The 24077-nt window shown below is 42.4% G+C and overlaps 1 protein-coding gene across 2 annotated transcripts in view; it reads left to right on the forward strand.

The window, feature by feature from the left end:
• The window catches only part of cwc27 (CWC27 spliceosome associated cyclophilin), a 31553-nt gene extending 7903 nt beyond the window's left edge, over nt 1-23650 (forward strand). The window contains exons 11-14 of one of the 2 annotated variants that reach the window (XM_083900349.1): nt 7956-8062; nt 18896-19005; nt 19145-19248; nt 23349-23650. In XM_083900349.1, coding sequence (XP_083756475.1) covers nt 7956-8062; nt 18896-19005; nt 19145-19248; nt 23349-23511 — 484 coding nt within the window. In that variant the 3' untranslated portion in view covers nt 23512-23650. Of the gene's footprint in view, nt 1-7955; nt 8063-18895; nt 19006-19144; nt 19249-20518; nt 20638-23348 lie in introns of those variants that run through there. The other variant, XM_083900350.1, reaches the window with a different exon arrangement.
• Nucleotides 23651-24077: the final 427 nt, after the last annotated feature.

Below are 24077 nucleotides of genomic sequence, written 5' to 3' on the forward strand. Positions count from 1 at the left end.
ACCACGGAGACCTCTCGAGCCTTCATAGTTCTCCCTCGTGGTGCTGGATACGCATTGCAATTTCCCGTCCGATCAGTAGAGGTCGCTACGCAGGGTCGTTGTGCTTTTGTGCTACAGTGAGCAACGGCGTCCGAGAGAGAAAGACTGTTGTTGTTGTTGTTGCAGCGGAATAACAACTAGGTTTCTCACCTTTCTGTGTCACGGAACGCAGTTTAAAGATAATTTGAGGCGAGAAATTGGCCATATAGAGTCTTAACATGTGCTGTGTGTATTAAGATATTTATAGTTTGGCAGCGACGTTGTCGGCGGTGATCAGCTCCGCCTCTGTGGACGCTCGGTGCGCACCGTGAGCCGGCACAGAGCAGCGTTAGCTCGGCCTGTCCTAGGGACCAATCACAGCCCTTGCCGTCTCCGTTGTCCCTTGACGGACACTTGATGGAGCCGGAGACGACGCAGAGGGCTCTGCGTAACCTACGTAGAGTACTTTACGCAGGAGTATAAATTGGGCTTTAATTGGAACTTCCGTTCTATGGCCGCTTTAAGATAAAGATTAGGATAGTGCTAAGTCTATGGTCGATAACTGTGAGGCAGATGAACCACTCTGTCAAAGAGGAACCTTGGTCCACTGCGTGGCTAATGTGTTGCTCTAGATCACTCTGCAAAGTCATGCAAATTCCTGTGTTGAGGTTGGATTCCTCCGCTGCAGCTCACAGTTCTCCTTGGCTTTTGACCAAACCGTGGACTGCCCCCCAAGGGGAGCTCACCCAGCCGCCTTGTTATTCTAGCACATTCATGTACATCACTTGCTCAGTCATTAGACCGCTTTGAATCCACCGTAGCAGGCAGAAGAAGCCGCCGCCGTAGCCACGGCTGCTGCTGCTGCTGCTGCTGCTGCCATCCTTGAAGCGTACTTACACTAAGTAAGACGTGGTAAATTTGACTCCTAAACATATACTTGACTTGTCACGTTTTGCGCCGTCGCTATATTTTAAACTTAAGTAAAAAACTCTTTGATTTCATCAGCGACTGCATTTCTTACAAGTCACTTTCTTGAAGGGCTGGAAAATGAGAATGCAGAGAAATCCAAAAAAGGCAAGGACGCCTGTTTTGTGCATTTTGGAAAACTACTGAATTTTTGATGAACCATACAGTCATCACTGTACTATTTTTAAGGTTGTCGAATTCCTGTGTCAGCCTCAGACTCCTGCCAGACAGAGTATTAAATGCAAGGCTCTGAATCATGAGAGACTTCTTGGTTTACTGCCAATCACTTCATATGCTTTCTTTATGAAAAGTTAATCATCCACAGCTCTCTGGGTTTCTCTCGCACTCCTTTTTTTTTTTTTTTTTTTTTTTTAGTTTTCTGAATCAGTGACAGTAGCTGGCAGCACCACAGGTAGAGCCGGGGCTGCAAGGACTGGCAGCGAGTCACAAAACTGATTCATTTCACTCTGTTTATCTGGTAACTAATGATAACAGCCGAGTGTTTTCGTGTGTTTTTTTAATGATTAGCAGTCTCCTCTCTTACATATATGGATGTGAGGTAAAGGCGGGTGGTTGAATCTTCTCTGGGGCAGACGGTGAGTCACAGGCACAAGGTTTACTCTATAAACTGCTCTAAATCCTCATTAATTTCATTCTTATGATGTTGCTGTTCACCTGTACTGATTGTAATGATTTTTTTTTTTAGTCGACTGCTTATGAATGCATACCTCACATGGACTGGGATGCAGTGAACTTCTTAAATCTATTATCATCACAATAACAACGGTAGTTGAACAAAGGTTCACCTGCTGCCTTATAATATGTCAATGTGAGTGAACTGTACTAAACGTATTGTTTTAACACAAAAGGGGACGTTGTTTAACGTTCATTGATTTGCATTTTATACTCAATGTATCTTGCCAAGCAAGCTCAGACCCTCAGATTACTTCTGCCACCACCGTACACTCTTAGAAATAAGGGTTTCAAAAGGATCCTCCTACAAGGGCTGAGGTTCTACCTGGAACCATTTGCTTTCCCAAAGAAAGGGTTTTTGGGGGTTTTTCAAGGGTTCTTGGTAACACTAATGGTTCCAGTAAGAACCATTTTGATTCAGAGTACCCTTTAAAACCCCTTTCCTGAATAAAGCGTTTTAAAAGGTGGAAGATTTATAAAAAGGTTCTACCTGGAGCCAAAAAGGGTTCTTCTATGAGGACAAGCCGAAGAACCTTATATGGTTCTACTTAGCACTTTTATTTCTAAGAGTGCAGCTGCATAGATATGGGATTTGTTTGTGTTACACCTTCCTATGTTTGAATAACTACTATCTTAGTTACCTTCTGGTTGTCATGACATCATTAGACATGATAGTAGTGCTATAAATGAATACATCTTACACATTTAAAACAATAGTGATGCCAGAAAATACTGTCTATAACTGCTTTTCCTTCCTTTTTTCAGACTAGCATGTTTGTGAAATCACTTACTTGCTGCTATTCTGACCAAGAGAATCAGTTAAAACACCGGTGATCACCATTATACCACGCAGTTGTTAGCAGGTGTTAACGTCATAACGATGAGTTTTAGGAAAAAGTTGTTTATTTTATCAAATATATGAGGATAGTATGAAGAGCATATTTAACAGTATTTGCATTACAGCCTGAATTCTCAAGATAATTGCCCTCCAAAATCAGATATTAAACTGTCCCTGCCTTGTGACTCTGCAGTATTTTGATGAACACATTTTGAGTCATCCAGACAAGTCAAAGTGTGTTGAAGCAAAACTATTTGTACTATTCAGTGATGTGAGGTGAGGGTCCCAGGAGGAGGAATTTTTTTTGCTCAGCCCCAAGGTGTGTCGTAACAGGTGTTGTTGGGGCTTTTTCCCTGTGCTCTCTGGCCTCTTTCTCTTCGTTGGCAGCGGGGTTGTGGAGCTGATTGTTTGGCCGTTGCCTTGGATGCTTCTCTTGTTTTCTGAATGGCAGCGTGTCAAGGCAGGCAGAAAATGATCACTCACTCCAAAGCTCTGCAAAAAATACTCATAACGCGTGTATGAAAGCTGACCTTCTCAGTCCTGGAGAAAAGGCCCGGTCTCAAGTCGTGCTCGACACAGATTGCACTTAATTAAAACGTACACGTCGCACAGTCATGTCAAGAAGCATCCAAATAGAGAACGTTAGCCTGTGCAATTATATAGCCACAAAAAGCTGCAATTTAACAACATTTAATTATCACTCATTCAAATCTCAATCACTAAAAACCACAATCAGTCCTCAGAGCTCCTTCTGCAGACATGCCTCGACCCTATACTCAGTGTTCTGTTATGTATTTCATCATTAATAATGAATGAAAGATACTGTACAGTGTGTACAATTTAGCTGGTATTATGGTCATTATGGCAAGTGTGGAATTCATAAATGATTGGAGCTTCTAATGTTTTAAGCTGGGTTACACTCTTAGAAATAAGGGTTCCAAAAGGGTCCTTCTACAAGGGCTGAGGTTCTACCTGGAACCATTTGCTTATGAAAAACCCTTTCCCGAAGGGAAAGGGTGTCAAAAAGGGTTCTAAGATGAGGACAAGCCCGAAGAACCTTAAATGGTTCTACTTAGCACTTTTATTTCTAAGAGTGTAGGGTTAGGGTTAGCACTGTTGCTTTCCAGCAAAAAAATTCCCAGGTTTGCAAACTATTCACTTCCTGTGTGCAGCACAGAAATGTCACTGCTGTACCGTGACACACGGACAGTTATTTGGAGCTGATAGACTTGAGTCCAGCCCTTCTAATTTGAATCCTAGTTCGTTTTGGGAAGGTCTGGTCCGCCTATAGCATAGGTTTTTCTCTTCGAGCTAACCAAACGTAGGAAGTGGACTACAACGCATGGCATTGTGGGTACAAAGCAGTGCATTGTGGGTAAACACAACCACACAACATACACGCGTGTAGAACGATAGCCAGGAGAAAATGCGTGAGCCCATTGTTGCGGCGTATATGTGTCGTATGTTCACATAAAACCATATGATTTGATGATGATTCTTGTCACAGCGCCGCCTCAGGCAAGGAGGGGAATAGGTTATTCAAAGGTTTGGTTAATTTCACTAAAGTGCAGTATTAGGTGTGAATACGACTTTAATTGTGTGGACTCTTTGACGATGATTTGAATACAACAGACATTCGTTCATTTCTAAAACTTACACTCTACAGTTTTAAGTCCCTTACAAAGAATGCACGATGACGTTCTCTAAAGAGTTCAATTACCTCAATATAATAAACAGTCTTGTGTGCAGACCATCACTGACTTGCAACATTTATATTCATATTATTTTGCCCACCTACTGCAGTAATTACACATTTTAAATCAGAAGAGAAAGCGGCCATATTTTAAATTTATATGGATGCCAACAGTCTGTCTTGAATCCCTTCGAATGTTTTTCAGCCCACCTCTGGTTTGTCGCATATGACTTGCATTACCGTTACTACAGTATATGTAAAATGTGTCCCAGAAAAAGAGAGTTTGTTGTCATTGCTTCTAGACAGAGCTGAGCAGGAGGCTTCCTCACACAGGCCAAGACTGACCCTGCCAACCACTTTGCTTTGCTCTTGGCAACTGGAGTCTGGATTCAGCTGCAACATTTTTTTTTTTTTTTTTTTTTTTTTCCTTAAGCAAAGCAGAGCACTAACAACTGCATGTCTGACTGATTCCTCATGTGTATCCTCAGGAGCAGCAGGGAAGCTAACGAGGAGGAGACATGACATCAAGTCAGCCACAGCTGTTAATATTTGTAGAGGCACTTGGAGTAAAAAAAAAAAAAAAAAAAATGTCACTCAGTTTGATGCCTCGACGTCTCGCTGCAGACGATGTCGGAGAGTTAAATCGAGATACTAATAAGACTGTTGGAAGGCCGCAAAACGCAAGAATGAACGTTCCAGATAAAAGGAGAGAGATGGATATAAATGAATGTCAGTTCGGGAGAAGCAGATGTAAGAAACAAAGGCAGCCATTGTTTTGTCTGGAGATGCCTCGCATGTTTCTAGGCCTGGGGCCCAGACTTGTGCAGCTTACCTGAGCTCTGTAGCTCCGCGAGCAGATGGGACAAAAAACGAGTTGTCGGGCAGTGCAAAAAATGATATTTCTGCTATGTAACTGACGGTAGTCTCAATCAAGTGAAAGGGGAACAATAATCAACATCGCTGGCCTCACTTCAGACTCACATTTAGCCTTGAATGTACCGGGCTTTGCGCCAACGGATGCTACTTTCAATCAAGGATTCAAAAATGTGCCTTGGCCTTCCTCTGTCATCTAGTTAAAGGTTTTATAGAGGTTAATAAGGGTTATGGTGCCCGTAACACTTTATGTAGTGCAACTCTGGGAAAGGAATACAGTTTTTTTTTATTACTGCTGCCACTAACAATATTAGACGGTTGTATATTTCAAGTTATCATGGGACATTTATTTTGTCCATTGTGTGCATATGTTTATGCATGACTGGGTCTAAAGAATGGGACTACCTGACCTGACAACTCGGCCTGGTATGGAGACTGGGTATGGAGTTTTGGACTTGACTTAGGAGGTATTGATCTGGAGACATTTTATGTGCTTTTCTTGACTCATTTTGGCAATTATCTTCAGAACATGTTGGTCTGAACTTGGGATTTTGCATCAGAGTCTCTGTCTTGCGACTGCCTCGACCAAAGACTTTAATGGGATCTGTTGCGTTTGACTGGAAACTTGACGTGATGAGAGTTACCTAAATCAACTTGGGACTCAAATATGGATCGATTGGTTTACTACTTGGCACTTGAAGGTTTTGACTAAGGACAGGATTGGGAGTTTATTGGCCTTAAGGATGAGACGTATCAATTTTGGTCTGATGTTGATCAAAATGACTAGATCGTACATCATAAAGCAAGAAAATGTAATATATGATATGATCTAAAACATTTAAACATCACATAAATGTTTCACTAAGTACGGACTGTAAAAATGCACATCAAAACAGCAGTATCATTTTTAAGTTGTGTTGTAGGCTGTGTATTTCTTTTTTAATAGGAGCAGAATATTTGTTCGACATTTGGAGCGTTATGTTTCGGAAATGGCCACGGACATGTGTTTTGAACAGCTTAATGGTTTAAAAGATGTAAAACAACTCGGTATTGACAGATAATCGAGGTTAGAAATAAGGGTTCCACAAGGGTTCTTCTACAAGGGCTGAGGTTCTACCTGGAACCATTTGCCCTTTCCCGAACAAAGGGGTTTTCAAGGGTTCTTGGTAACACTAATGGTTCCAGTAAGAACCATTTTGATCCAGAGAACAATTTCAAACCCCTTTCCTGATTAAGGGTTTTAAAAGGGTTCTTGGTAAAGGTTCTACCTGGAGCCAAAAAGGGTTCTCCTATTAGGACAAGCCAAAGAGCCTTATATGGTTCTACTTAGCACTTTTGTTTCTAAGAGTGTATGAAGCCATGATTAGTTTTATTTGGGACTTGACTGGACTTCATTTTGGTCTCAGTCTTGACGTGGAACTTGCATCTTTTCCCCATAGGACTGGCTGGAAGTAATTTTGCGACTCTTTGGTCTTCGCTTGACATTAGACATGTCTCTTTTGACTGATGTGATCTTGATGTGGGATTTAACGCAGTAAAAATGTTATGTGACCAAATAGATGTTTTAAAAGCACTTAACTACAGTCTATATAATGATATAAAGAGTGAAAAGGAATGCAATAAGTGCACCAGGGTGATTACATTCACGACGACCACTGAATGACGTAATTTTAATAGGTTATTTAAAAAAAACAACCTTTGTTCTGCTAGTTGGACAATTACTCATCTGTAAACAAGAAACACATTGACAGTTTTCCTGACGTGACTCTGCTCAACCTCTAGCTCCCCTCCTGATGCTGTCAAAGAGCATGGGATTTATGAGAATCACTATGTTAAAGACCAGCTCATATCAGAGCAATAATGTATTATTTTGTAAATGATCTGTATATGTTGTTTACAGCAGTAGCCAATACAGACAAAGGTCTATTAACTCTTCATTATACATGTGTGGTATGTGGTCTGTCATTCTTGTCTGTTACTGAAGTCAAGGAGGTAGCAGCCTATTTAGCTTATTTGTAGTCATTAGTCATATTATCTATAATCTGACAATACACATATTGTGTAGATAATATCATGCATTCATGTATATGTTTTTTTTACCGTCTTTTTAGCTGTTAAAGGTCCTATATTATTCAAAATCAACCCTTTAATCATTTAAATCCTTATATTTGGGACTCTGGAGGTCCAATCAGTCGGCAGTGTGAATAAAGATGACCCACTCATGTTTTTGTGGTCCTCCTCAGTCTAAGCACAAGAGATAAAACACGCAATGTTGACTTCCGCGCTCACTGGGACGTCACAATGCGCTAAATTCCTGGAATTGTTGTCTCGTGGAGCTCCGCTTTGTCCGTAAAATACAAGTCTGTGAAAAGTTCTATTCTTGGCTCCACAGTGCAGCACAGAGTTCTACACAAACTTCCAGCCTCAGAGGATTTATCTGTCCAGTGGATACAAGTTATATATGACGGCAATGTGCCTGCTAGAGTCTGCAATTGATCACTTTTCCAAATGCTAACTGCTGTTAGCTCCCAGTAGCCTCTGTGGCTGATGTCATTTCCTGTCCCTTAAGTTTCGTTTGACTGTTTTTTAAGGTGGACCTAAAAAGATGCTACTAAACAGAGCGTTCTGAACAGGGCTGTTTTGCCAGGGTGATTGAACTTTTCCAAATGCTAACTGCTGTTAGCCTCCTCATATCCTGACCCATAAGTTTTGTTTTACTTTACCATACTTTCTTTTACCATGCTCCTTATGGTATTTTGACCAAAGCGTTCATTAGGACACCGGGAACTAGGTTAACTTAGAGAAATAGGGTATAATATGGCACCTTTAAACTGAACGTATTAAGCTAAAATGCTATATCCTCTTTGCCCACAGCGAGGAATTACGCAAAGAAGCACGACAGCTGAAAAAGGATCTGCAGGCCATAAAGCAAAGGAAAGAAGAAAGTTTAAAACCTGCTGTCGATGAAGTCAAGGAGGAGGGTGAGTAAGCGTCTTTCATCCTCCCATATTTACCAACTGATGTGTGTCACTGTTGCCCATTATACTAAGATATTTTTTTGGGGATAATGTACTGCACACGTCTCTGACCATAATTTGTTGTTTTTATTGATGTTTGAAAAAAAAAAAAATGGAAAATGTCTCTAAGACAGTGGTCTCTGCTACATTCCCTGCTAATGGACACTGAGACAGGCATCCCTCTGATTTTGTCAATTAGCTGCAGACGAAAGGGTCTGCATTTTTGTGAAAATTGCGGGAATAAAAACTGTGGAGTGGCCACCACAGTTGCACGTCAAACTGTGTCTGTTTGTGAGTTTGCAGCTTTGGTCATTTTGTCATTCTGTTAAAAAAAAAAAAAAAATGCTCCTCAAGTCTCAGACATGTCACGATGCAGTCAATTTTTGGGATTTTTTGCTAATGCGGGAACGCATTTTTGAAAATGACAGAAACCACTTAGGCGCAGAGCTTAGCTTGAGGTTGTGTTGTGGTGCAACTTAATGTTTTTCATGAGGATGGAGAAGGGGGGGGGGGGGGTGTGTGTTCTGCAGCAATCAGCCTAACTATGGGATTGCCATTAGCCAACATTTACTGGAGACCATGACAGGATTTCGTTGCTCAAACATTGTTCTTGTCTCCACAAACTCGGATGGTTTTATGTTGTTGTTTTTTTTATTCAGACAGTGAGTACACTCATGACGTGCTGCAGATTGGTTCAAGATTTCTGTTCCTCTATATTGTTCTTCAATCTTAAAGGGAGAGTTCAGGATTTCTTAAAGGTCCCGTATTATGCAAAATCAACTTTTTAATCATTTAAATCCTTATATTTGGGACTCAGTTGGCAAAGTGTGGAAAAAGGTGACTCACTGATGTTTTTGTGGTCCTCCTCAGTCTAAGTAAAGGAGATGAAACACGCGATGTTGACTTCCGCGCTCATAGGGACGTCACAATGTGCTAAATTCCTGAAATTGTTGTCTCGCTGGCGAGGGCAACGGTATCCGAAAACCGGAAGTCCACAAAAAGTTCTATTCTTGGCTCCACAGTGCAGCACAGAGTTCTACACAAACTTCCAGCCTCAGAGGATTTATCTGTCCAGTCGATACATGTTATATATGACGGCAATGTGCCTGTTAGAGCCTACAAATGATCACTTTTACAAATGCTAACTGCTGTTAGCTCCCAGTAGCCTCTGTGGCTGATGTCATTTCCTGTCCCTTAAGTTTCCTTTTACTTACTCCTTTAAGTGGGGTTGTATGAGGTACTTGAGCACATAATCTGTGTCTCACATACAAGTGAATGCACTCTGCACACTTCCTGTGTCGAGAGGCGTGGTTAGGAGGGAGCTCAACAAAAAACATGGCGGCGACCAGCGATAACGGGAAAAATACAACGATTTAAGCCATCTAACAAAAGGCATACCTGGTTAAATCTACTTCAGCTCAAGGCCCCGTTCAGACCTGGTATTAACATCCATCCTGAGTGATCTGATCACAAGTTGACAGCACTAATTTCCAGTCTGAACACAGATCTGATTACAAAAAAACACATGAAGGGGTGATTTGAGGACTCATGTGTCCACATTCCTGAGCTGCATGGACACAGTCCCTCCTCAGGTGGGATTAGAGACCGCCTCCTCAGCTCGGGTCCCCCAACAGACCCAATGATGAACACATGATTTACTTTTTCTAACGGTTAAATTCCTCTTTTGTGTTCAGATATCTGTATCATCAGACTCATTAAAAACCTAATTTTGTTCTTCTTCATCTCTCAGTAGTAAGAGGTGTTTATGTGTACACTTTCTCAAGAATATATTCACTCTTTTACCTTGTTGTTTCACACCATTTTTTCAACAGCAAACTGAAGTTTGTCACTTTGTAAACTGCTCATTCTACTGCACCAAAGTCCATGAACAAAAACCATGGGTTTTACCTCACAGAACACTGGCATTGAAGTTAAAATGTGTTATTATTTGAATTTACCTGAGCAACACAAACTTACTAAGGGAGGCAGCAGTAGACCAGCAATTTCTCTGTCTAGCCCCAAGGTCCCTCCGATCTCTTTCACAGTATTTAGTCTCTGCTCATTGTTTTGAGCTTCTTTGGCAGCTTAGCCACAGGCAGAAGTTTCTCTTTAAGAGTTCTTCATTACATTTCTATCTTGGAAGTAAAAGTTAATTCCATTAGATGAAATTCTTAGATGTCACGGGCCAGTGGCCACTGCAGGGGAGACAGATGTCTGTGCAAGTCGCTATAAATCTTAAAGCTCAGTGCGGCCACAGAAGAGCACTGTGGCGAGGGCTTGTTTTATATCATCCCGCTGGAGAAGCCGCGCAGCAGTTCAAGCCTCAGACACATTAAGGAACGGCACTGTCATCCTTTAAAGCTTAAATCAACCTCCTGGTTCTGCGCTGCCTTCTTTGTGAAGGTCAACTGCTGGCCTTGTTTTCACTCACGTGCCTCTCTCCCTTTGGTGAGTGTAGGTTTGTTTTTTGTTCATACGTGATGCATATAAAATGAAATCTATGCATGTAAAACTGCCACTGCTAAATACAGCGGCGTTTTTTTGTGTAGCCGCTCGGGATCAGCAGTGCTGTCGCTAAATACACCAGAGTCTTCTGTTGAATATTGAAATTTTAGACATTTCCTTGGTAGTTGTTTGAGATTAGCCCACGTTTTTAGGATTTTTAAGTCTTTTGAACTGATATACAGTTCAGCAATGTTCGGCTCGAGCAGATACTAAGTGCGCTTTCATACCTATAGTTCGATTGCTTTGGTCTGTACCAGTCAGAACAATGTTGCAATGTAGCAAACAGGCGTGGGTACGGTTTGCTTTCACATATGCATAGTTCTAAACGAACCAAAATAGACCATCGGCACTGGAACCGGACTAACCCCGGATCAGTGGAGCTGATCGCTGCCACTCTAATCAATTTGAGCAGTTCCACCGGGCGCGCCGCAGCTTCTTGTGTGAATACGGCTAACTCGCAAGGCATCGCTCATGGCAGCCTTAACGCGCCCGGTGGGGATTGAAGCTGGGAAGAGGACGATGCAAAACCACGGTGCTGAGGTTTCGGACCTGTTGATTTGGTGCGTACCAAAGTACAGAGATTACATTCACACCTACGCAAACGAACCGAACCAAGGGACCAAACACGTTTGGTGAGCACCAAATGCTGCAGGTGTGAAAACACCCTTAAAAAGGTTCCCTGGTACCAGGTAATATGCTCCATAAATCAGTTACTCATTGTTCTTCAGTCAGCTTAATGATTCATCAAGTAATTGTTTCAGGTCTAAACGATTTAAAGATGCATTAAATATGAATCATAAATTATATAAAGTCCTACTCTATTAGACAACTGTGTAGATGTAGACGCACATTAAGTGTTTCAAAATAATTTTTCTTCAAACCAGAACGAAGGCCTCATTTTAAACCTTTATCAAACACAAGCCCTTAATTTAAAAGTCTAGTCCAGTCATTTTGGCTCCAGTTGTTGGTCTGCTTCCAATGGTATTAACACAAAACTACTTTCAAAGTCACATAAGCACAAACGGGGCAGAATAGTCTGTTTTTTTGGCATAAATAAATTAGTATGCCACTGTTGTTGTACCTTTTATGGACATGCGTTTCCAAACACTTTTTTGGAAATAGAACGGGGAGAGTTTGAGCTTTCAAACAATGTATAATTTGTCAAGGTTGTGTGAAGACTTGAGACTGACACAGACCAAAACACACTGAAAGTAGCACCACCAAGGCCAAGGCTTTCCACACATGGCATGGTGCATTTTAAAAAGGTGAATTAAAGTTTATACGATATGTACACAGTATATAAAACACATATATATGTAGTGAAAGGCTCTTTAGCGTATGGGAAAGTGTGTGATTTATTCCACATAACATCTTACTTCTAATTCTGTTGGCTGCCATTTTAATTCACCGGCCCATTTTTTGATTCGCACAGGTTTGCCATTACTCAGGCTAAGGCACGATTGCAAAGCTAATGTGCGGCTGTTTTCATGGCTGCCTGCAGCCTTCTTGATTAAAGACTAACTTTGTATACAGACAAGTGCTTGGTTGCACCTGTAACCACACCCGACACTGATGTCACAGGCTCCTGGAGAAAATGTGAAGCAGCATCATATTTTAATTATATGGATTAACTGGAAAAGGACTCGGAGAGTGCAGACCTCCACCAAGGCAGCTTAGTGCCTACTAAATACACCCTGCTGGCGCGCCTGCGTGTTGTAACCAGTGATAGCGTCTACGGATCACGCCCAAAATTGAATCACTTGTTCCTGGTCCCATTGCGGACATTTTCTGAACATTTCATCCAAATCTGTCCGTGACTTTTCGTGTTATGTTGCTAACGGACAGACAGACAAACAAGCAAACTCTGGCGAAAACATACACCTCCTTGGCGGAGGTCAACTATGCGAGCCTCCCCTCAGACGGAACTTGGAAACCCTCTTTACTTTACTGACCAATACCCCCATTCCCATTAAAGTAAAATCAGTCTGTGTGTTTTTGGATTGTGGAGAAAACCCACTCACAAAGGGGGGAGGAGGGGGTTGGGGAGTCATGCAAATTTCCCACACAACAGTCCCAGTCAACCGGAACCAGGATTTAAAATGACGTCCAATTTCGCTGCGGTTCCGACATCTCTAACCACGGCGCTGACGTGCGGCCCTGTTCTACGTGATCAAAGTTTGTCTTCTTTAACCATTCGACATAATAATGAGATGACGCCAAACATGTGGAAAAAAGACCGTTCTATGGCCTTCGTAGAATTTGAATCATGTAAAGTGGGCGAAAACTGTGTATTCGTCCCAAAATACTGTGTCACTTCAATCAAATCAGGCAAACTTCGCTAACATCAACAGCAACAACAACAACACTGTCCAGATCATACACATTTATATTTAATCTAATTTAATAACAAGTAATGTAGTGGCGGGCTTCATATTTGACCTGGATCAATTAACAGAATATTCATTTAAAGAATATTTGTTAATCTTTATTTTAATATCTCTGCAAAATGAATACTATATTTTTAATGAACACGTTGGGCTTCATAGCTGCTTCTTTTAAGATGTTATAAGGACGGACCAATCACCACATTAGTCAGTAATGATAAGTAAGTATCCCTACGCTCTTAGAAATAAAAGTGCTAAGTAGAACCATATAAGGTTCTTCAGCTTCCACCAAGAACTCCTTTAAAACCCTTTATTCAGGAAAGGAGTTATAAAGGGTCCTCTGGATCAAAATGGTTCCTACTGGAACCATTAGTGTTACCAAGAACCCTTGAAGCAAATGGTTCCAGCCAGGTAGAACCTCAGCCCTTGTAGTAGGACCATTTTGGAACCCTTATAAGAGTCTATACGAATGATTTGAGCATAACGATATGCTAGGGCTATGCATTTAATCGGAACTTTCAATTCTGATTATGACCCCAAACCATAACAAAAAAACAAAATCGGTGAAGGTTCCTGGTTGTTGGGGGGCTTTTATTCTGTCTGACTTCCTGTCCTGCTCGTCATCTGGCAAATATACACACACACACACATTCAGTAGAATCCCTGGGTTAAACAAGCAGCATAAGTACAATATACATACAATCATTTATAGTTATTTTAATATTCAAAAGGTTCATTCAACATTTCTTGTTCAAAGGCACTTTTTTACGTGCAATAAATTCCATTTGTTTTTAGCTTTATATCAATGAGTCATCGTTTGAAATAATCGTGTTTTTAAGTTTAAGAAAATTGAATATCGGCAAAAAGTCCAATATCATGTATACACAATAAAATGAATTTTAAACTGCAGCACGTTCCCATCGTCTGGTTTTCCCCCGTTTTTGGCATGAACGCCGGGCGTCGCAGCCAAAAATAAGAGTGCTGAGCTGAAACCACTGTCCATTTAACACCCACCCTAAATGATGTCACATCATGTCTTTATCCCATTTAGATTATTATACAGGTTCTGCCAGTGTGCTCGGAATGTCTCATAAGACTGGTGTCGTTCATGTTGTTGACTTTAAAGAATATTATTATTTAAGTTTAACTTTCTCTCGATACACCACGACTGTTTTTGAGCAGGTTAGTCAGGTTAGAGCAGGTTTTTAACTGGACACCTCTGAAATACGATCATATAAACGCTCTTTTTAGTTGCATAATTGACGATGATAGGTGGCGTTGACCTTAAAGTTTCTTTTTTTTTTGATGTGTCTTTGATTAATGAGCACAGTGCCACGCTGCTTTGCCTCTTCTGTAAAAGCTGTTAATCGTCGCTGCGCGGAGAAGAAGAACCGTTTTGGTCTTACGCAAGTACGTCCACAACAGCCCCGCGTTGCTACAACATCGGGCGGTTTGATTTGTTGCTCCCTTGAACCCAGGTGACAGAAGAGGGGAGGAATGTAGTTAGAAAGGCCATCAAACTCAAAGATGGTAGTTAGTGACAACAGCTGGAGAAGAGGTGATGGTGTGTGTTCACCGAGTAGGACCTGAGGGCATCATCAGTCAGCATCCAGCATGTCACAGGCTGCAGCAGGGATGAAGCGCATACGAGGAGATTGTGGGGGAAGAGAATAGAGGGAGAGCTCACTTGCTGTGTCTCATAAATCATGAGGGGAAAAAAAAAAAAAAAAGATTTGCCCCACCAGCAGCGGAGCAGACTTCTTTGAGGGAGGGGGGGGAAGTGTGTGACACTTAGATTTGCAGAGCTGCATTTGCTCAGTATTTGAAGTTTCCACAGCCCCGAAAGCCCAGAGAAACACGAGTGCTTTATGAGTTTTTGAGAAAAAATGTCAAACACCTCGTGGAACTCTTTTATTTGGGTTTCTTCTGAGGTGAACTCCTTTTCTTCCCCCCCGCTAATACAACCTTTTCTTCTCGGTCAATCGGAGGAGTTTTGCAAGTATTACACGGCTAATGTGAAATAATTGATCAATAACTCCAAATGTACCATGCCTACCACTCAATCATGGGGGGGCGCTGGAGGCAATATCAGCTGACACAGGACAAAAGGCATGGTACAATCTGGACAGTTGCATTCACAACTAGTTAATTTAGAGTGTTCAAGTAACTCTGCATGTTCTCTCCGGGTTCCAAAAAGGAACTGCTTTACAAGTCCCTGTTATAGCACAGCACGTGCCATAAGTGACTGATCCATAGTCTTTTCCCTGAAGTTGCATTCCATTTTTCCAGCGCTCTCGCCTTTGCAGCAAGAAGACCCAGGTTCCTTGGGTTCGAGTTTGCATGTTCTCCTCGTGTGTGCGTGGGTTTTCTCCAGGTTTTTCCGGCTTCCTCCCACAGTCCAAAAACATGCAATATGGGGATTGGGTGAATCGGTCACTCTGATTTGACCGTAGGTGTGAGAGTGTGAGTGAATGGTTTGTTTGTCTCTATATGTGGCCCTGCGATGGACTGGCGAACTGTCCAGGTTGTACCCCGCCTATTGCCCTATGTCAGCTGAGATAGGCACAACACCCCCCCACGACCCTCTGGTGGAGGATAAAGTGGTAGATAATGGATGGATGGAAGTAACTCTACATGTTCTTGGAACGTGGAAGGAAACCGCATTACCCGGAGAAAACTCATACATGGAGGAAGGCCCTACATCGAACTGGGTCTTTTTACTGTAAGGTAACAGTGCTGGTCACTAGTCTACAATGTGGAGTTAAACTAAACCATCTCCTACACTCTTAGAAATAAGGGTTCCAAAAGGGTTCTTCTACAAGGGCTGAGGTTCTACCTGGGCCCATTTGCTTCTGAAAAACCCTTTCCCGACGAAAGGGTTTTTCAAGGGTTCTTGGTAACACTAATGGTTCCAGTAAGAACCATTTTGATCCAGAGAACTCTTTAAAACCCCTTTCCTGAATAAAGGGTTCTTGGTGGAGCCCTCCACCTGGGGCCAAAAAGGGTTCTCCTATCAGGACAAGCTGAAGAACCTTATATGGTTCTACTTGGCACTTTTATTTAAGAGTGTAGTTATACGACTTGTCAAATATGTGACTGATAGCTGTCATCTCTTCTAAAGCACATTTCGCTGAATGAATCCCATACAGCATACACTGTATTTTTTTCCTGAAATTAACTCACTCAATATTTTTTTTTTTTTTTTTTTTATATTTCTTCTGTATTTTTGTCCTCATTAGTAGATTTTGCTCAACATTTTTTTTCCACAGTGAAGCGTCATGATAAAAAAAAAAACAATAAACAAACATTGGCAGAAAGTCATAACTTTGCAGCTCTCACAAGTTCAAAATGTTTTCTCCATTGCATCATTTGTTTTGTGAAGCTGAATGTGTCGGAGCATCCAAGTCAGGAGTGGCACAGCTTGGGCCAGAGTGGTGACGCGGTCATGCTCTGGCCATGGCTGTGTGTGTGTGTGTGCTTGTGTGTGTGTCTGTGTGTGTGTGGGTGTGTGACATCACATTTTGTTGTGGAAAGAGTGGGCTCCAGCAGACTTTGCTCACCGTCTGCCCCTCTGTGACTCCACTCTGTGTCTAAGCTGGGAGATTTACAGAAGCACATAAACTGCATGAGACACTAATGTCAGCACCCTGATTGTCCCCGTGTTCGGCCATGATGAGACACCGTTGCACCCGCTGCACAGGGCGACAGTTTGGTGGAAAATAATTTCCCGGCTTCGTGTCCACACGGCTCCCATGACGACAGTCTCTCTGTAGGAATTTGATAACACATAGAATTCATTTGGAACTGTTAGATTCTTCACTTTTTATCACTTAAGTCCTTATATGTGGGACTCTGGAGGTCCTATCGGTCGGCAAAGTGTGAAAAAAGATGACTCGCTCATGTTTTTGTGGTCCTCCTCAGTCTAAGTACAGGAGATAAAACACGTGATGTTGACTTCCGCGCTCACTTGGACGTCACAATGAGCTAAATTCCTGGAATCGTTGTCTCGCGGAGCTCCGTTTTGTCCCTAAAACGCGCGAGAGTGCTGGCGAGGGCAACGGTATCCGAAAACCGGAAGTGCGCGAAAAGTTCTATTCTTGGCTCCACAGTGCAGCACAGAGTTCTACGCAAACTTCCAGCCTCAGAGGATTTATCTGTCCAGTGGATACATGTTATATATGACGGCAATGTGCCTGCTAGAGCCTGTAAATGATCACTTTTCCAAATGCTAACTGCTGTTAGCTCCCAGTAGCCTCTGTGGCTGATGTCATTTCCTGTCCATTAAGTTTCGTTTTACTTTTTTTTAAGGCGGACAAAAAGGTTCTACCTTCTATCAAGGTGATATGCACTACAAAAACAAACAATTCATGTGGGTGAGAGTGAAAATGTAACTTTACCCCTCCAGCTAAATTATGTCGTAGGCTACCAACAGTGCAAAGATCAAACTGAGATGACGCTAAACTGAAACACAAGAGAAATTAGAGACTTAAAGCTAAAGTTACTGACAGTGTCTTTGGTATTTCTTGAATCAAACCACGTGAACAAAGTGCCAATGTGTTTTTTTCTCCAGTTACATAATAATGTAGGTCATCTCTGAGTATGATGAAGTTAAGGGTTAGTAGGTTGGGGTCATCGTCCGCTTCATCTGTGCGAAGGTTGGCAGACGTTTGGATTCCTGCAGAGAGCGTCAGTCAGAGATGAGAGGAAGGCCCCGAAGTTGCCTCATCTTTCCCCCTTTTTCTTATTATCATGTTCCGTCACCGTCGCAGCTTGACGTGCATTACTTCCTTCTGTCTTTTCTCTCTGATCGTGTTCTGGCCGTTTTAGCTGCTCATCCGTCAACTGCCAAAACATGTCAAGCAGTGGTATTTTTCCTCTCCCCAGAAGTCGATGCCTTACATCAGAGAATTTATTTTTAACTTTTGCACAGTAGATATATCGTAGATTCCAGGTCATCTAAGTTGCTGGATTTCTGTTAATCCGAGGTATTCTGTTTCCAATTTGATAGATGACACGTACATTTAGAAAACTGGGGAAATTGCACCCATGGCTGTATTTCCTGCTCTTCTGAAACAAATGAAATGATGTTGTAAACACCCTGTCAACATCCTGTTTTCCTTTCAAATATCCAATGTTCACTTTCAGTTAATGTCAGTACCTGAAGTACTGAATGTACTAAAATATATCCGTTAGAATAGGATTTAAGTATAAATCATTTTGAAATCTCAAAGGCTGCAATTTAGTCATTAAATGTTTGATTGTTTTATGTTATTTCTTAAAAAATGTTCTCATATTGTGTTGCCATCACATTTTGATATTTTGCACAAATTGTTCACCTGTAAGGGAAAATATACAGTATATTTATAACTGCTTATGTTTTGTTAGGATAAATACAGTCACTTTTGCTTCATGGAGAGATCCAGCGGTTGGTGTAAAAGATGCGTCATTTAAAAATACCATTTCATTTTTTATGACACTTTTGACCCATATTTTTTCATTATTACAATCCTCGATCCTGGGGTGTGATGGAATTTTGTGCTACTCGGGCAAATAATTATATGTTTATTGACGAATTGGTCAACAAAAACAACTAGAAAAGCACTCGGAGAGTGCAGACCTCCGCCAAGGCAGCTCAGCCCCCTACAAAATAGAGCTAAAAATAGTGATAGCATCTACGGATCACGTCTAAAATTGAATCACTTCCTGGTCCAATTGGAACATTTCCTGAAAATTTCATCCAAATCCGTCCGCGACTTTTCGAGTTATGTCGCTAAATCAATTGGAGTTGTTATTGGCTGATTTTGATTAGCAAGAATGATGCTGTGTCAACATGGGGTGTACATAAAAATGTGGCATCATATACTTTTGATAATATGTTTTATTGTAAATGTCTCTTTCGTCTCTCCAGAGGAAAAGAAGCCATCCAATGAGGCAGTGGCCGAATACCTGGAGGGAAGAAAGAAGTATGAAGAGCTGAGGAAACAGAAACTAAAGAAGGGCTCAACCAGAGAGCAACAGGTAAAACAAGTTGTTATTTAGTGAACCATCGTGTGGAGGATAAAGCAGGAGAAAATGGAGATGTGGGTGGATGGGACTCAGTTAGTCATTCACTGTGCGATCTAATGGCGTTAAATTCTCTTCTTTCTTTGCCTCGCAGACACTGGCCCTTCTGAGTAGCTTCAAGTCCAAGTTATCTTCGGCCATCACTGACACTCCAGAGGACGATGTGGAGGAGCTCGCTGAAGATGAGGACACGGGATGGTCAGTAAGCCTCATAAGATTTAGCGTGTCGTCGTTTATCTCCCAATTTTATTTATCTTTTTCATTGGTCAACGTGAAATCAAGATCTCTCTGCTGAGCGTGTTTATCGTATACAAGCCAGACATGACGCATCCAACCATGACGTCAGTGTGAGGCTGAAAAAAGTGCGCGTGGTGTTTAGTGGAGATGGCTGTCAACACAGGAAGTCATTTGTCTTCATTGAGAAGATTGTCATCGGTACCATTATTCACACCGGCTATATCAGTTTATTAGAAATATGTCATCGAAGAGTAATGAGTTCCATGTCATAACCGACACAACATTTCTGCATCTGAGGCTGTTTGTCATCTGAAATTTTATTCTGACGTCACAATTGCTAACATCACAGCATTCAAGAGTCAGCTTTAGATCAACTGTGTGGAGGTTGTGGGCCAGATAAAACTGGCCTGTGGGCCAGATCCTGCCCCAGAGCCTTATGTTACCCATATGTGCAACCATATCAGTAGTAGTGCAGGTTAACGCGCGCTAACGTCAAAAACGCGTGACGTCATGTTTACGTGCTGCGACACCGGACTCCAGGTACCGCTTACCAGTTAGCCCCGTTAGCTGCATTAGCTCCTTTTAGCGTCAGTTAGCGTGCCTACAGTCGAACCGGAGCGGTCTGTTTATTAAAGGAAAAGAGCAGCGCTACAAATAACTAGCATACCTGTGTACTGCGTATGTGTGCCTCTGTTTTTAGCGTTACTACTAACAATTTTTCCGGTCAGTAACGTTTCCACCGTTAACGCGCCCGGCACTAATCAATAGCCTATCTGAGTTATAGGAATATGATAAACATACAGCAGTCAAATAGCTGGCGTGTGTGAGCTGCCCTGCTAACACTTTAAATCACTGACACTGTTCCCCGTAGCAAATATTAGCAGCAGAGTCCTGAGGGCTCCCGGAGAGTTCAAGAAGCAGTTTTTGACAAACACATTGTTTTATGGACAGTGAATGTCGAGCATTAAAAAAAGCCCTTTTCATTAGCCTCTACTGGTTTTACACTGTTAAACCACTGATACACAGAAACAGCTTTATTACAATAGTGAGACTACTGCAAACTGAAAACCTCTTTGGCTTTGGGAATGATGAACCTGACCGTTTGACAGATCTAGAGCTCACCTCAGGTTCTGATAAATGTGTGTGAAAGTTCAACTAAGTGTGTGTGTGTGTGTGTGTGTGTGTGTGTGTGTGTGTGTGTGTGTGTGTGTGTGTGTGTGTGTGTGTCAAGGTGGGATTTCACCCCGCAGCCACCAGATTGGCCATCAGGAAATCGGCCCTGACGCCGTGTTTTCTTCTCATATTCTGTTTTTCACCAAAGATCTCAAAGTCTAACTACACAGGGTGAGGGGTTTGAAATGAATACCATGTGTTTGAATCCCAGCAAAGTGTCTGTGTGTGTGTGTGTGTGAGTGTGAGAGATGTAGAATAACAAAATCTGTAGTTGCTATTAGTCTCGAGAAGCCCCCTTGAAGTATACGTCTGTCTGCGTGTGGGGGCCCTAATGAATTTGAGAGAAGCCTTGGCTGGCGCTCGGAGCCTCTGCCGCTCGCAGTCGCCTCACTGCGCCCCCCCACCACCACCACCACCACCACCACCACCGACAGGTAGAGTGAGATGGGAGGGAGGGAGGGAGGGACTGGGGCAGTAGCATAGCTGTCCTAGAAAAACACCAGTGGGAAGTCTGTGCCACTTAAGGAGCACTGCAAGCAGAATGTGGGTTACTACAGCTCAGACATTGGAAGTCAAGTCTGGGCCAGAAGAGGTAAACTATTCCATCTGTGTCTGTGTCTACAAATTTTGACTCTCCCTCTTCACCCCCTCCTCCTCCTCCTCCTCCTCCTCCTCCTCCTTGGTCTCTGCTAAGACACACAACCTCACAGGGTTCACACTTTCAATGCAAAAGAGTTTCACTATCCCCTCTGTACTCCCTTATCTGCACCACTTACTTGAGAGGATTGGGGGGAAGGGGGCAAAAAAAAGGCAAGAAAAAGGGCTTCTGTAGCGTTATGGCACATCAACAACATGGCAGCGCACTGTGGTTCTGATAAGGTTGAACTCGCGTCCTGGAGCCACATGAGTCCGAGGCCTGTGTGCGGCCGGTGTGCCGTCGTCGCCGAGACTGCTATACGAATCATCAGAAGCGGCATCGCTCACACAGCAGAACTCCCACTGGGTCTGCCAGACTGTAGCCATGACATTCTAGATGAGCTGTCACAACTCCTGCCGTTTTCAAATGAACGCAGGAGAGCGCCGAGAGCACACACACACACACACACACACCGAGCCGGAGGCGATCAGTCACATAATGTTTGGGTATATGGTAGCAGCCATAACGTAGGTTATCTACCGTTTTTTTGTTGCTCATCTTAACATACAAGAGATTTTCAGAGAGCATGCACACGATGCAAATATACCCGACCCAAGCTCGTCGGGACCCTGTCAGGAGATGTCATGTTTTCTGACGGGTTGATCCACTGCCCCAAATGGAAGTTAATAACTTGAATGTTGCTTTGATGTCCGTAGTTCAATAATTTACAGACTTGGTAAAAGACAACTTAAAGGTCCAGAGTAAAATGTGAAGTGTGAATAATTGAATAAATTTAAAATTTTGCAGAAATGGAAGGTTTTTGTACAATTACCTAATTGTATGAATTGTTGTTTTCCATTACCCAAGAATGAGCATCTTATACTATATATCAGACCCGGGTCAGGTAAGGGGGTTTTAAAGGGTTCTCTGGATCAAAATGGTTCTTACTGGAACCATTAGTGTTACCAAGAACCCTTGAAAAACCCTTTCTTTGGGAAAAGCAAATGGCTCCAGGTAAAACTTCAGCCCTTGTTGAAGAACCTGTTTGGATCCCTTATTTCTAAGAGTGTATTAAATCCAGACACACCACTCTATGAACGTACTTGAGTTGATTTTAGTGATTTGCTTTATTCACTGTATTTCATTACAGTTTAATCAAGAGCTACTTCAGTTTTTTTTTATACTATTTGTCAGTAGTAAGAATGATATTCATTATGTGCTGGTTGGAAAAAGTAGAAGTAAGACTTAGACCCCGTCCCAATACCTCCCCTAACACAACATTTTTGCTTGACCTCTAAATTTTGCGCGTTCTCGTGTAGGGGGAGCAAGGGTTAGTGTGATTTTGCCCTTTATAATCAACCCTGATGCGAGCTTAAAACGAAGAAGATGATATTACCCATGATGCTTTGCGAATTCAGCAAAGATGGCGGCTACATCCGGCGAGGAACTATTTCGCTGCAATATCATTTCGCAAATAAGCATTTTACAATGTCGAAATGTGTTGGAATATGTTGGTTTGATATACATCCAGAGGACCGTTGAGCTTTGAACACTAATGTCAGAAAATAACTGACGATTTATGAAAGCAGCTAGCTAACTAGCTAGCTAACTAGCTAGCTAGTGGCTATTTGCCGAGTGCTTCGAGAGCGTTTGCCCGTCATGAAGAGCTACACGACGGGCAAACGCTCTCCAAGCACTGGGAAAATAGCCGCTAGCTAGCTCTGCTACATCTGGGTAGTTTTGACGGTGTTTTGGAATGCGCGTACCGGCGTTCACTTGAACACGAACACCCCGGACTTTCAATCACATTTGTGATTTAGCGTTTACGAGGACGGAGAAAAACCTGCATTGACGGAGAATAAAAAACAGCTGGATCCGCCGGCATTTTTCCTGAATTAAACTAGTAGCACGCTCCACCGGTAGAAATGTCAACATGTGACGTAGGTTAGCACGTTCGTTATGTTCACTACGCTAATTTGCATATAGTAGTGTCCCAATTCCATAGGGAAGCCACTTCAACATTGGAATTTACGGTTGAGGGCAGTCCAAACTAAGTGGGAATTTTAAGGGGGAGGTATTGGGACGGGGCCTAATACTTGGTGAATGGTAATATTGAAATCAAACATCTCAAAACGAAAGCAAAAGACTAGCCTTGAGTAAAAGTTCTATAGATGAGTGATTTAGTGGATCCTCTGCTGCAGTTCTTTGAACTCTCTCCACCCCCCCCCCCCCCTCTCTCCATCTGATTTAGGATGGGCCATGTTCTGCAGTTTGATGAGCAAAGCAGAAAAGTCAAGGATGCCAACATGCAGGACGAGGACACTTTCGAGATCTACGACCCGCGAAACCCCGTCAATAAACGGAGAAGAGAGGAGAGCAAGAAGATCATGAAGGAGAAGAAGGCCAAGAGGTGAGGTTCGCGGGGTCAGAGGTCAGAGTCCTGCCCTGAACCGTGTGCGATTGAAGAACGAGTCGTGCAACAGCTCCGTCGCTTCGCAACTTAGCTTTTGTTGAAAAGTCTCTTAGCTTTAACATCTGGATCGAGGACCTGAGCACATAGAAGATGGCTGTCGCTGTGTGATCTGACTCTGTCGTGTTGTTCTCTTTCTGCTCTTACGTCATCTTCAGCTTCAGTGTAAACATTAGACTTTGCCAGAAAATAAATGCATTTGTTAACAAGATGTAATGATGTCTCAATCTTTATTTAAAACGAATGAGCCTTTCGCCGACCACTTTATTAGGAACACCTGTAGACTTGAATGCAGTCTAATACAACAGTGCTGCCTTATCTGCCGTTACAAAAGTTTGTGTTTCAGTTTTTATGACACTGTCTGAAATGTGTTTATTACCGAGGTCGCAGTGAAAGGTGACGTTGACCCCCCAGTGCTAAAACACTGAACATAAATTATGCATCTCTAACAACCCACCCCTGAACATGCATGCATCATTAAAGCTGTGCCACTTGTATTGGATTGCATTG

Source organism: Microchirus variegatus, assembly GCF_963457635.1.
Source record: "Microchirus variegatus genome assembly, chromosome: 1".
Classification (NCBI taxonomy): Eukaryota; Metazoa; Chordata; class Actinopteri; order Pleuronectiformes; family Soleidae; genus Microchirus; species Microchirus variegatus.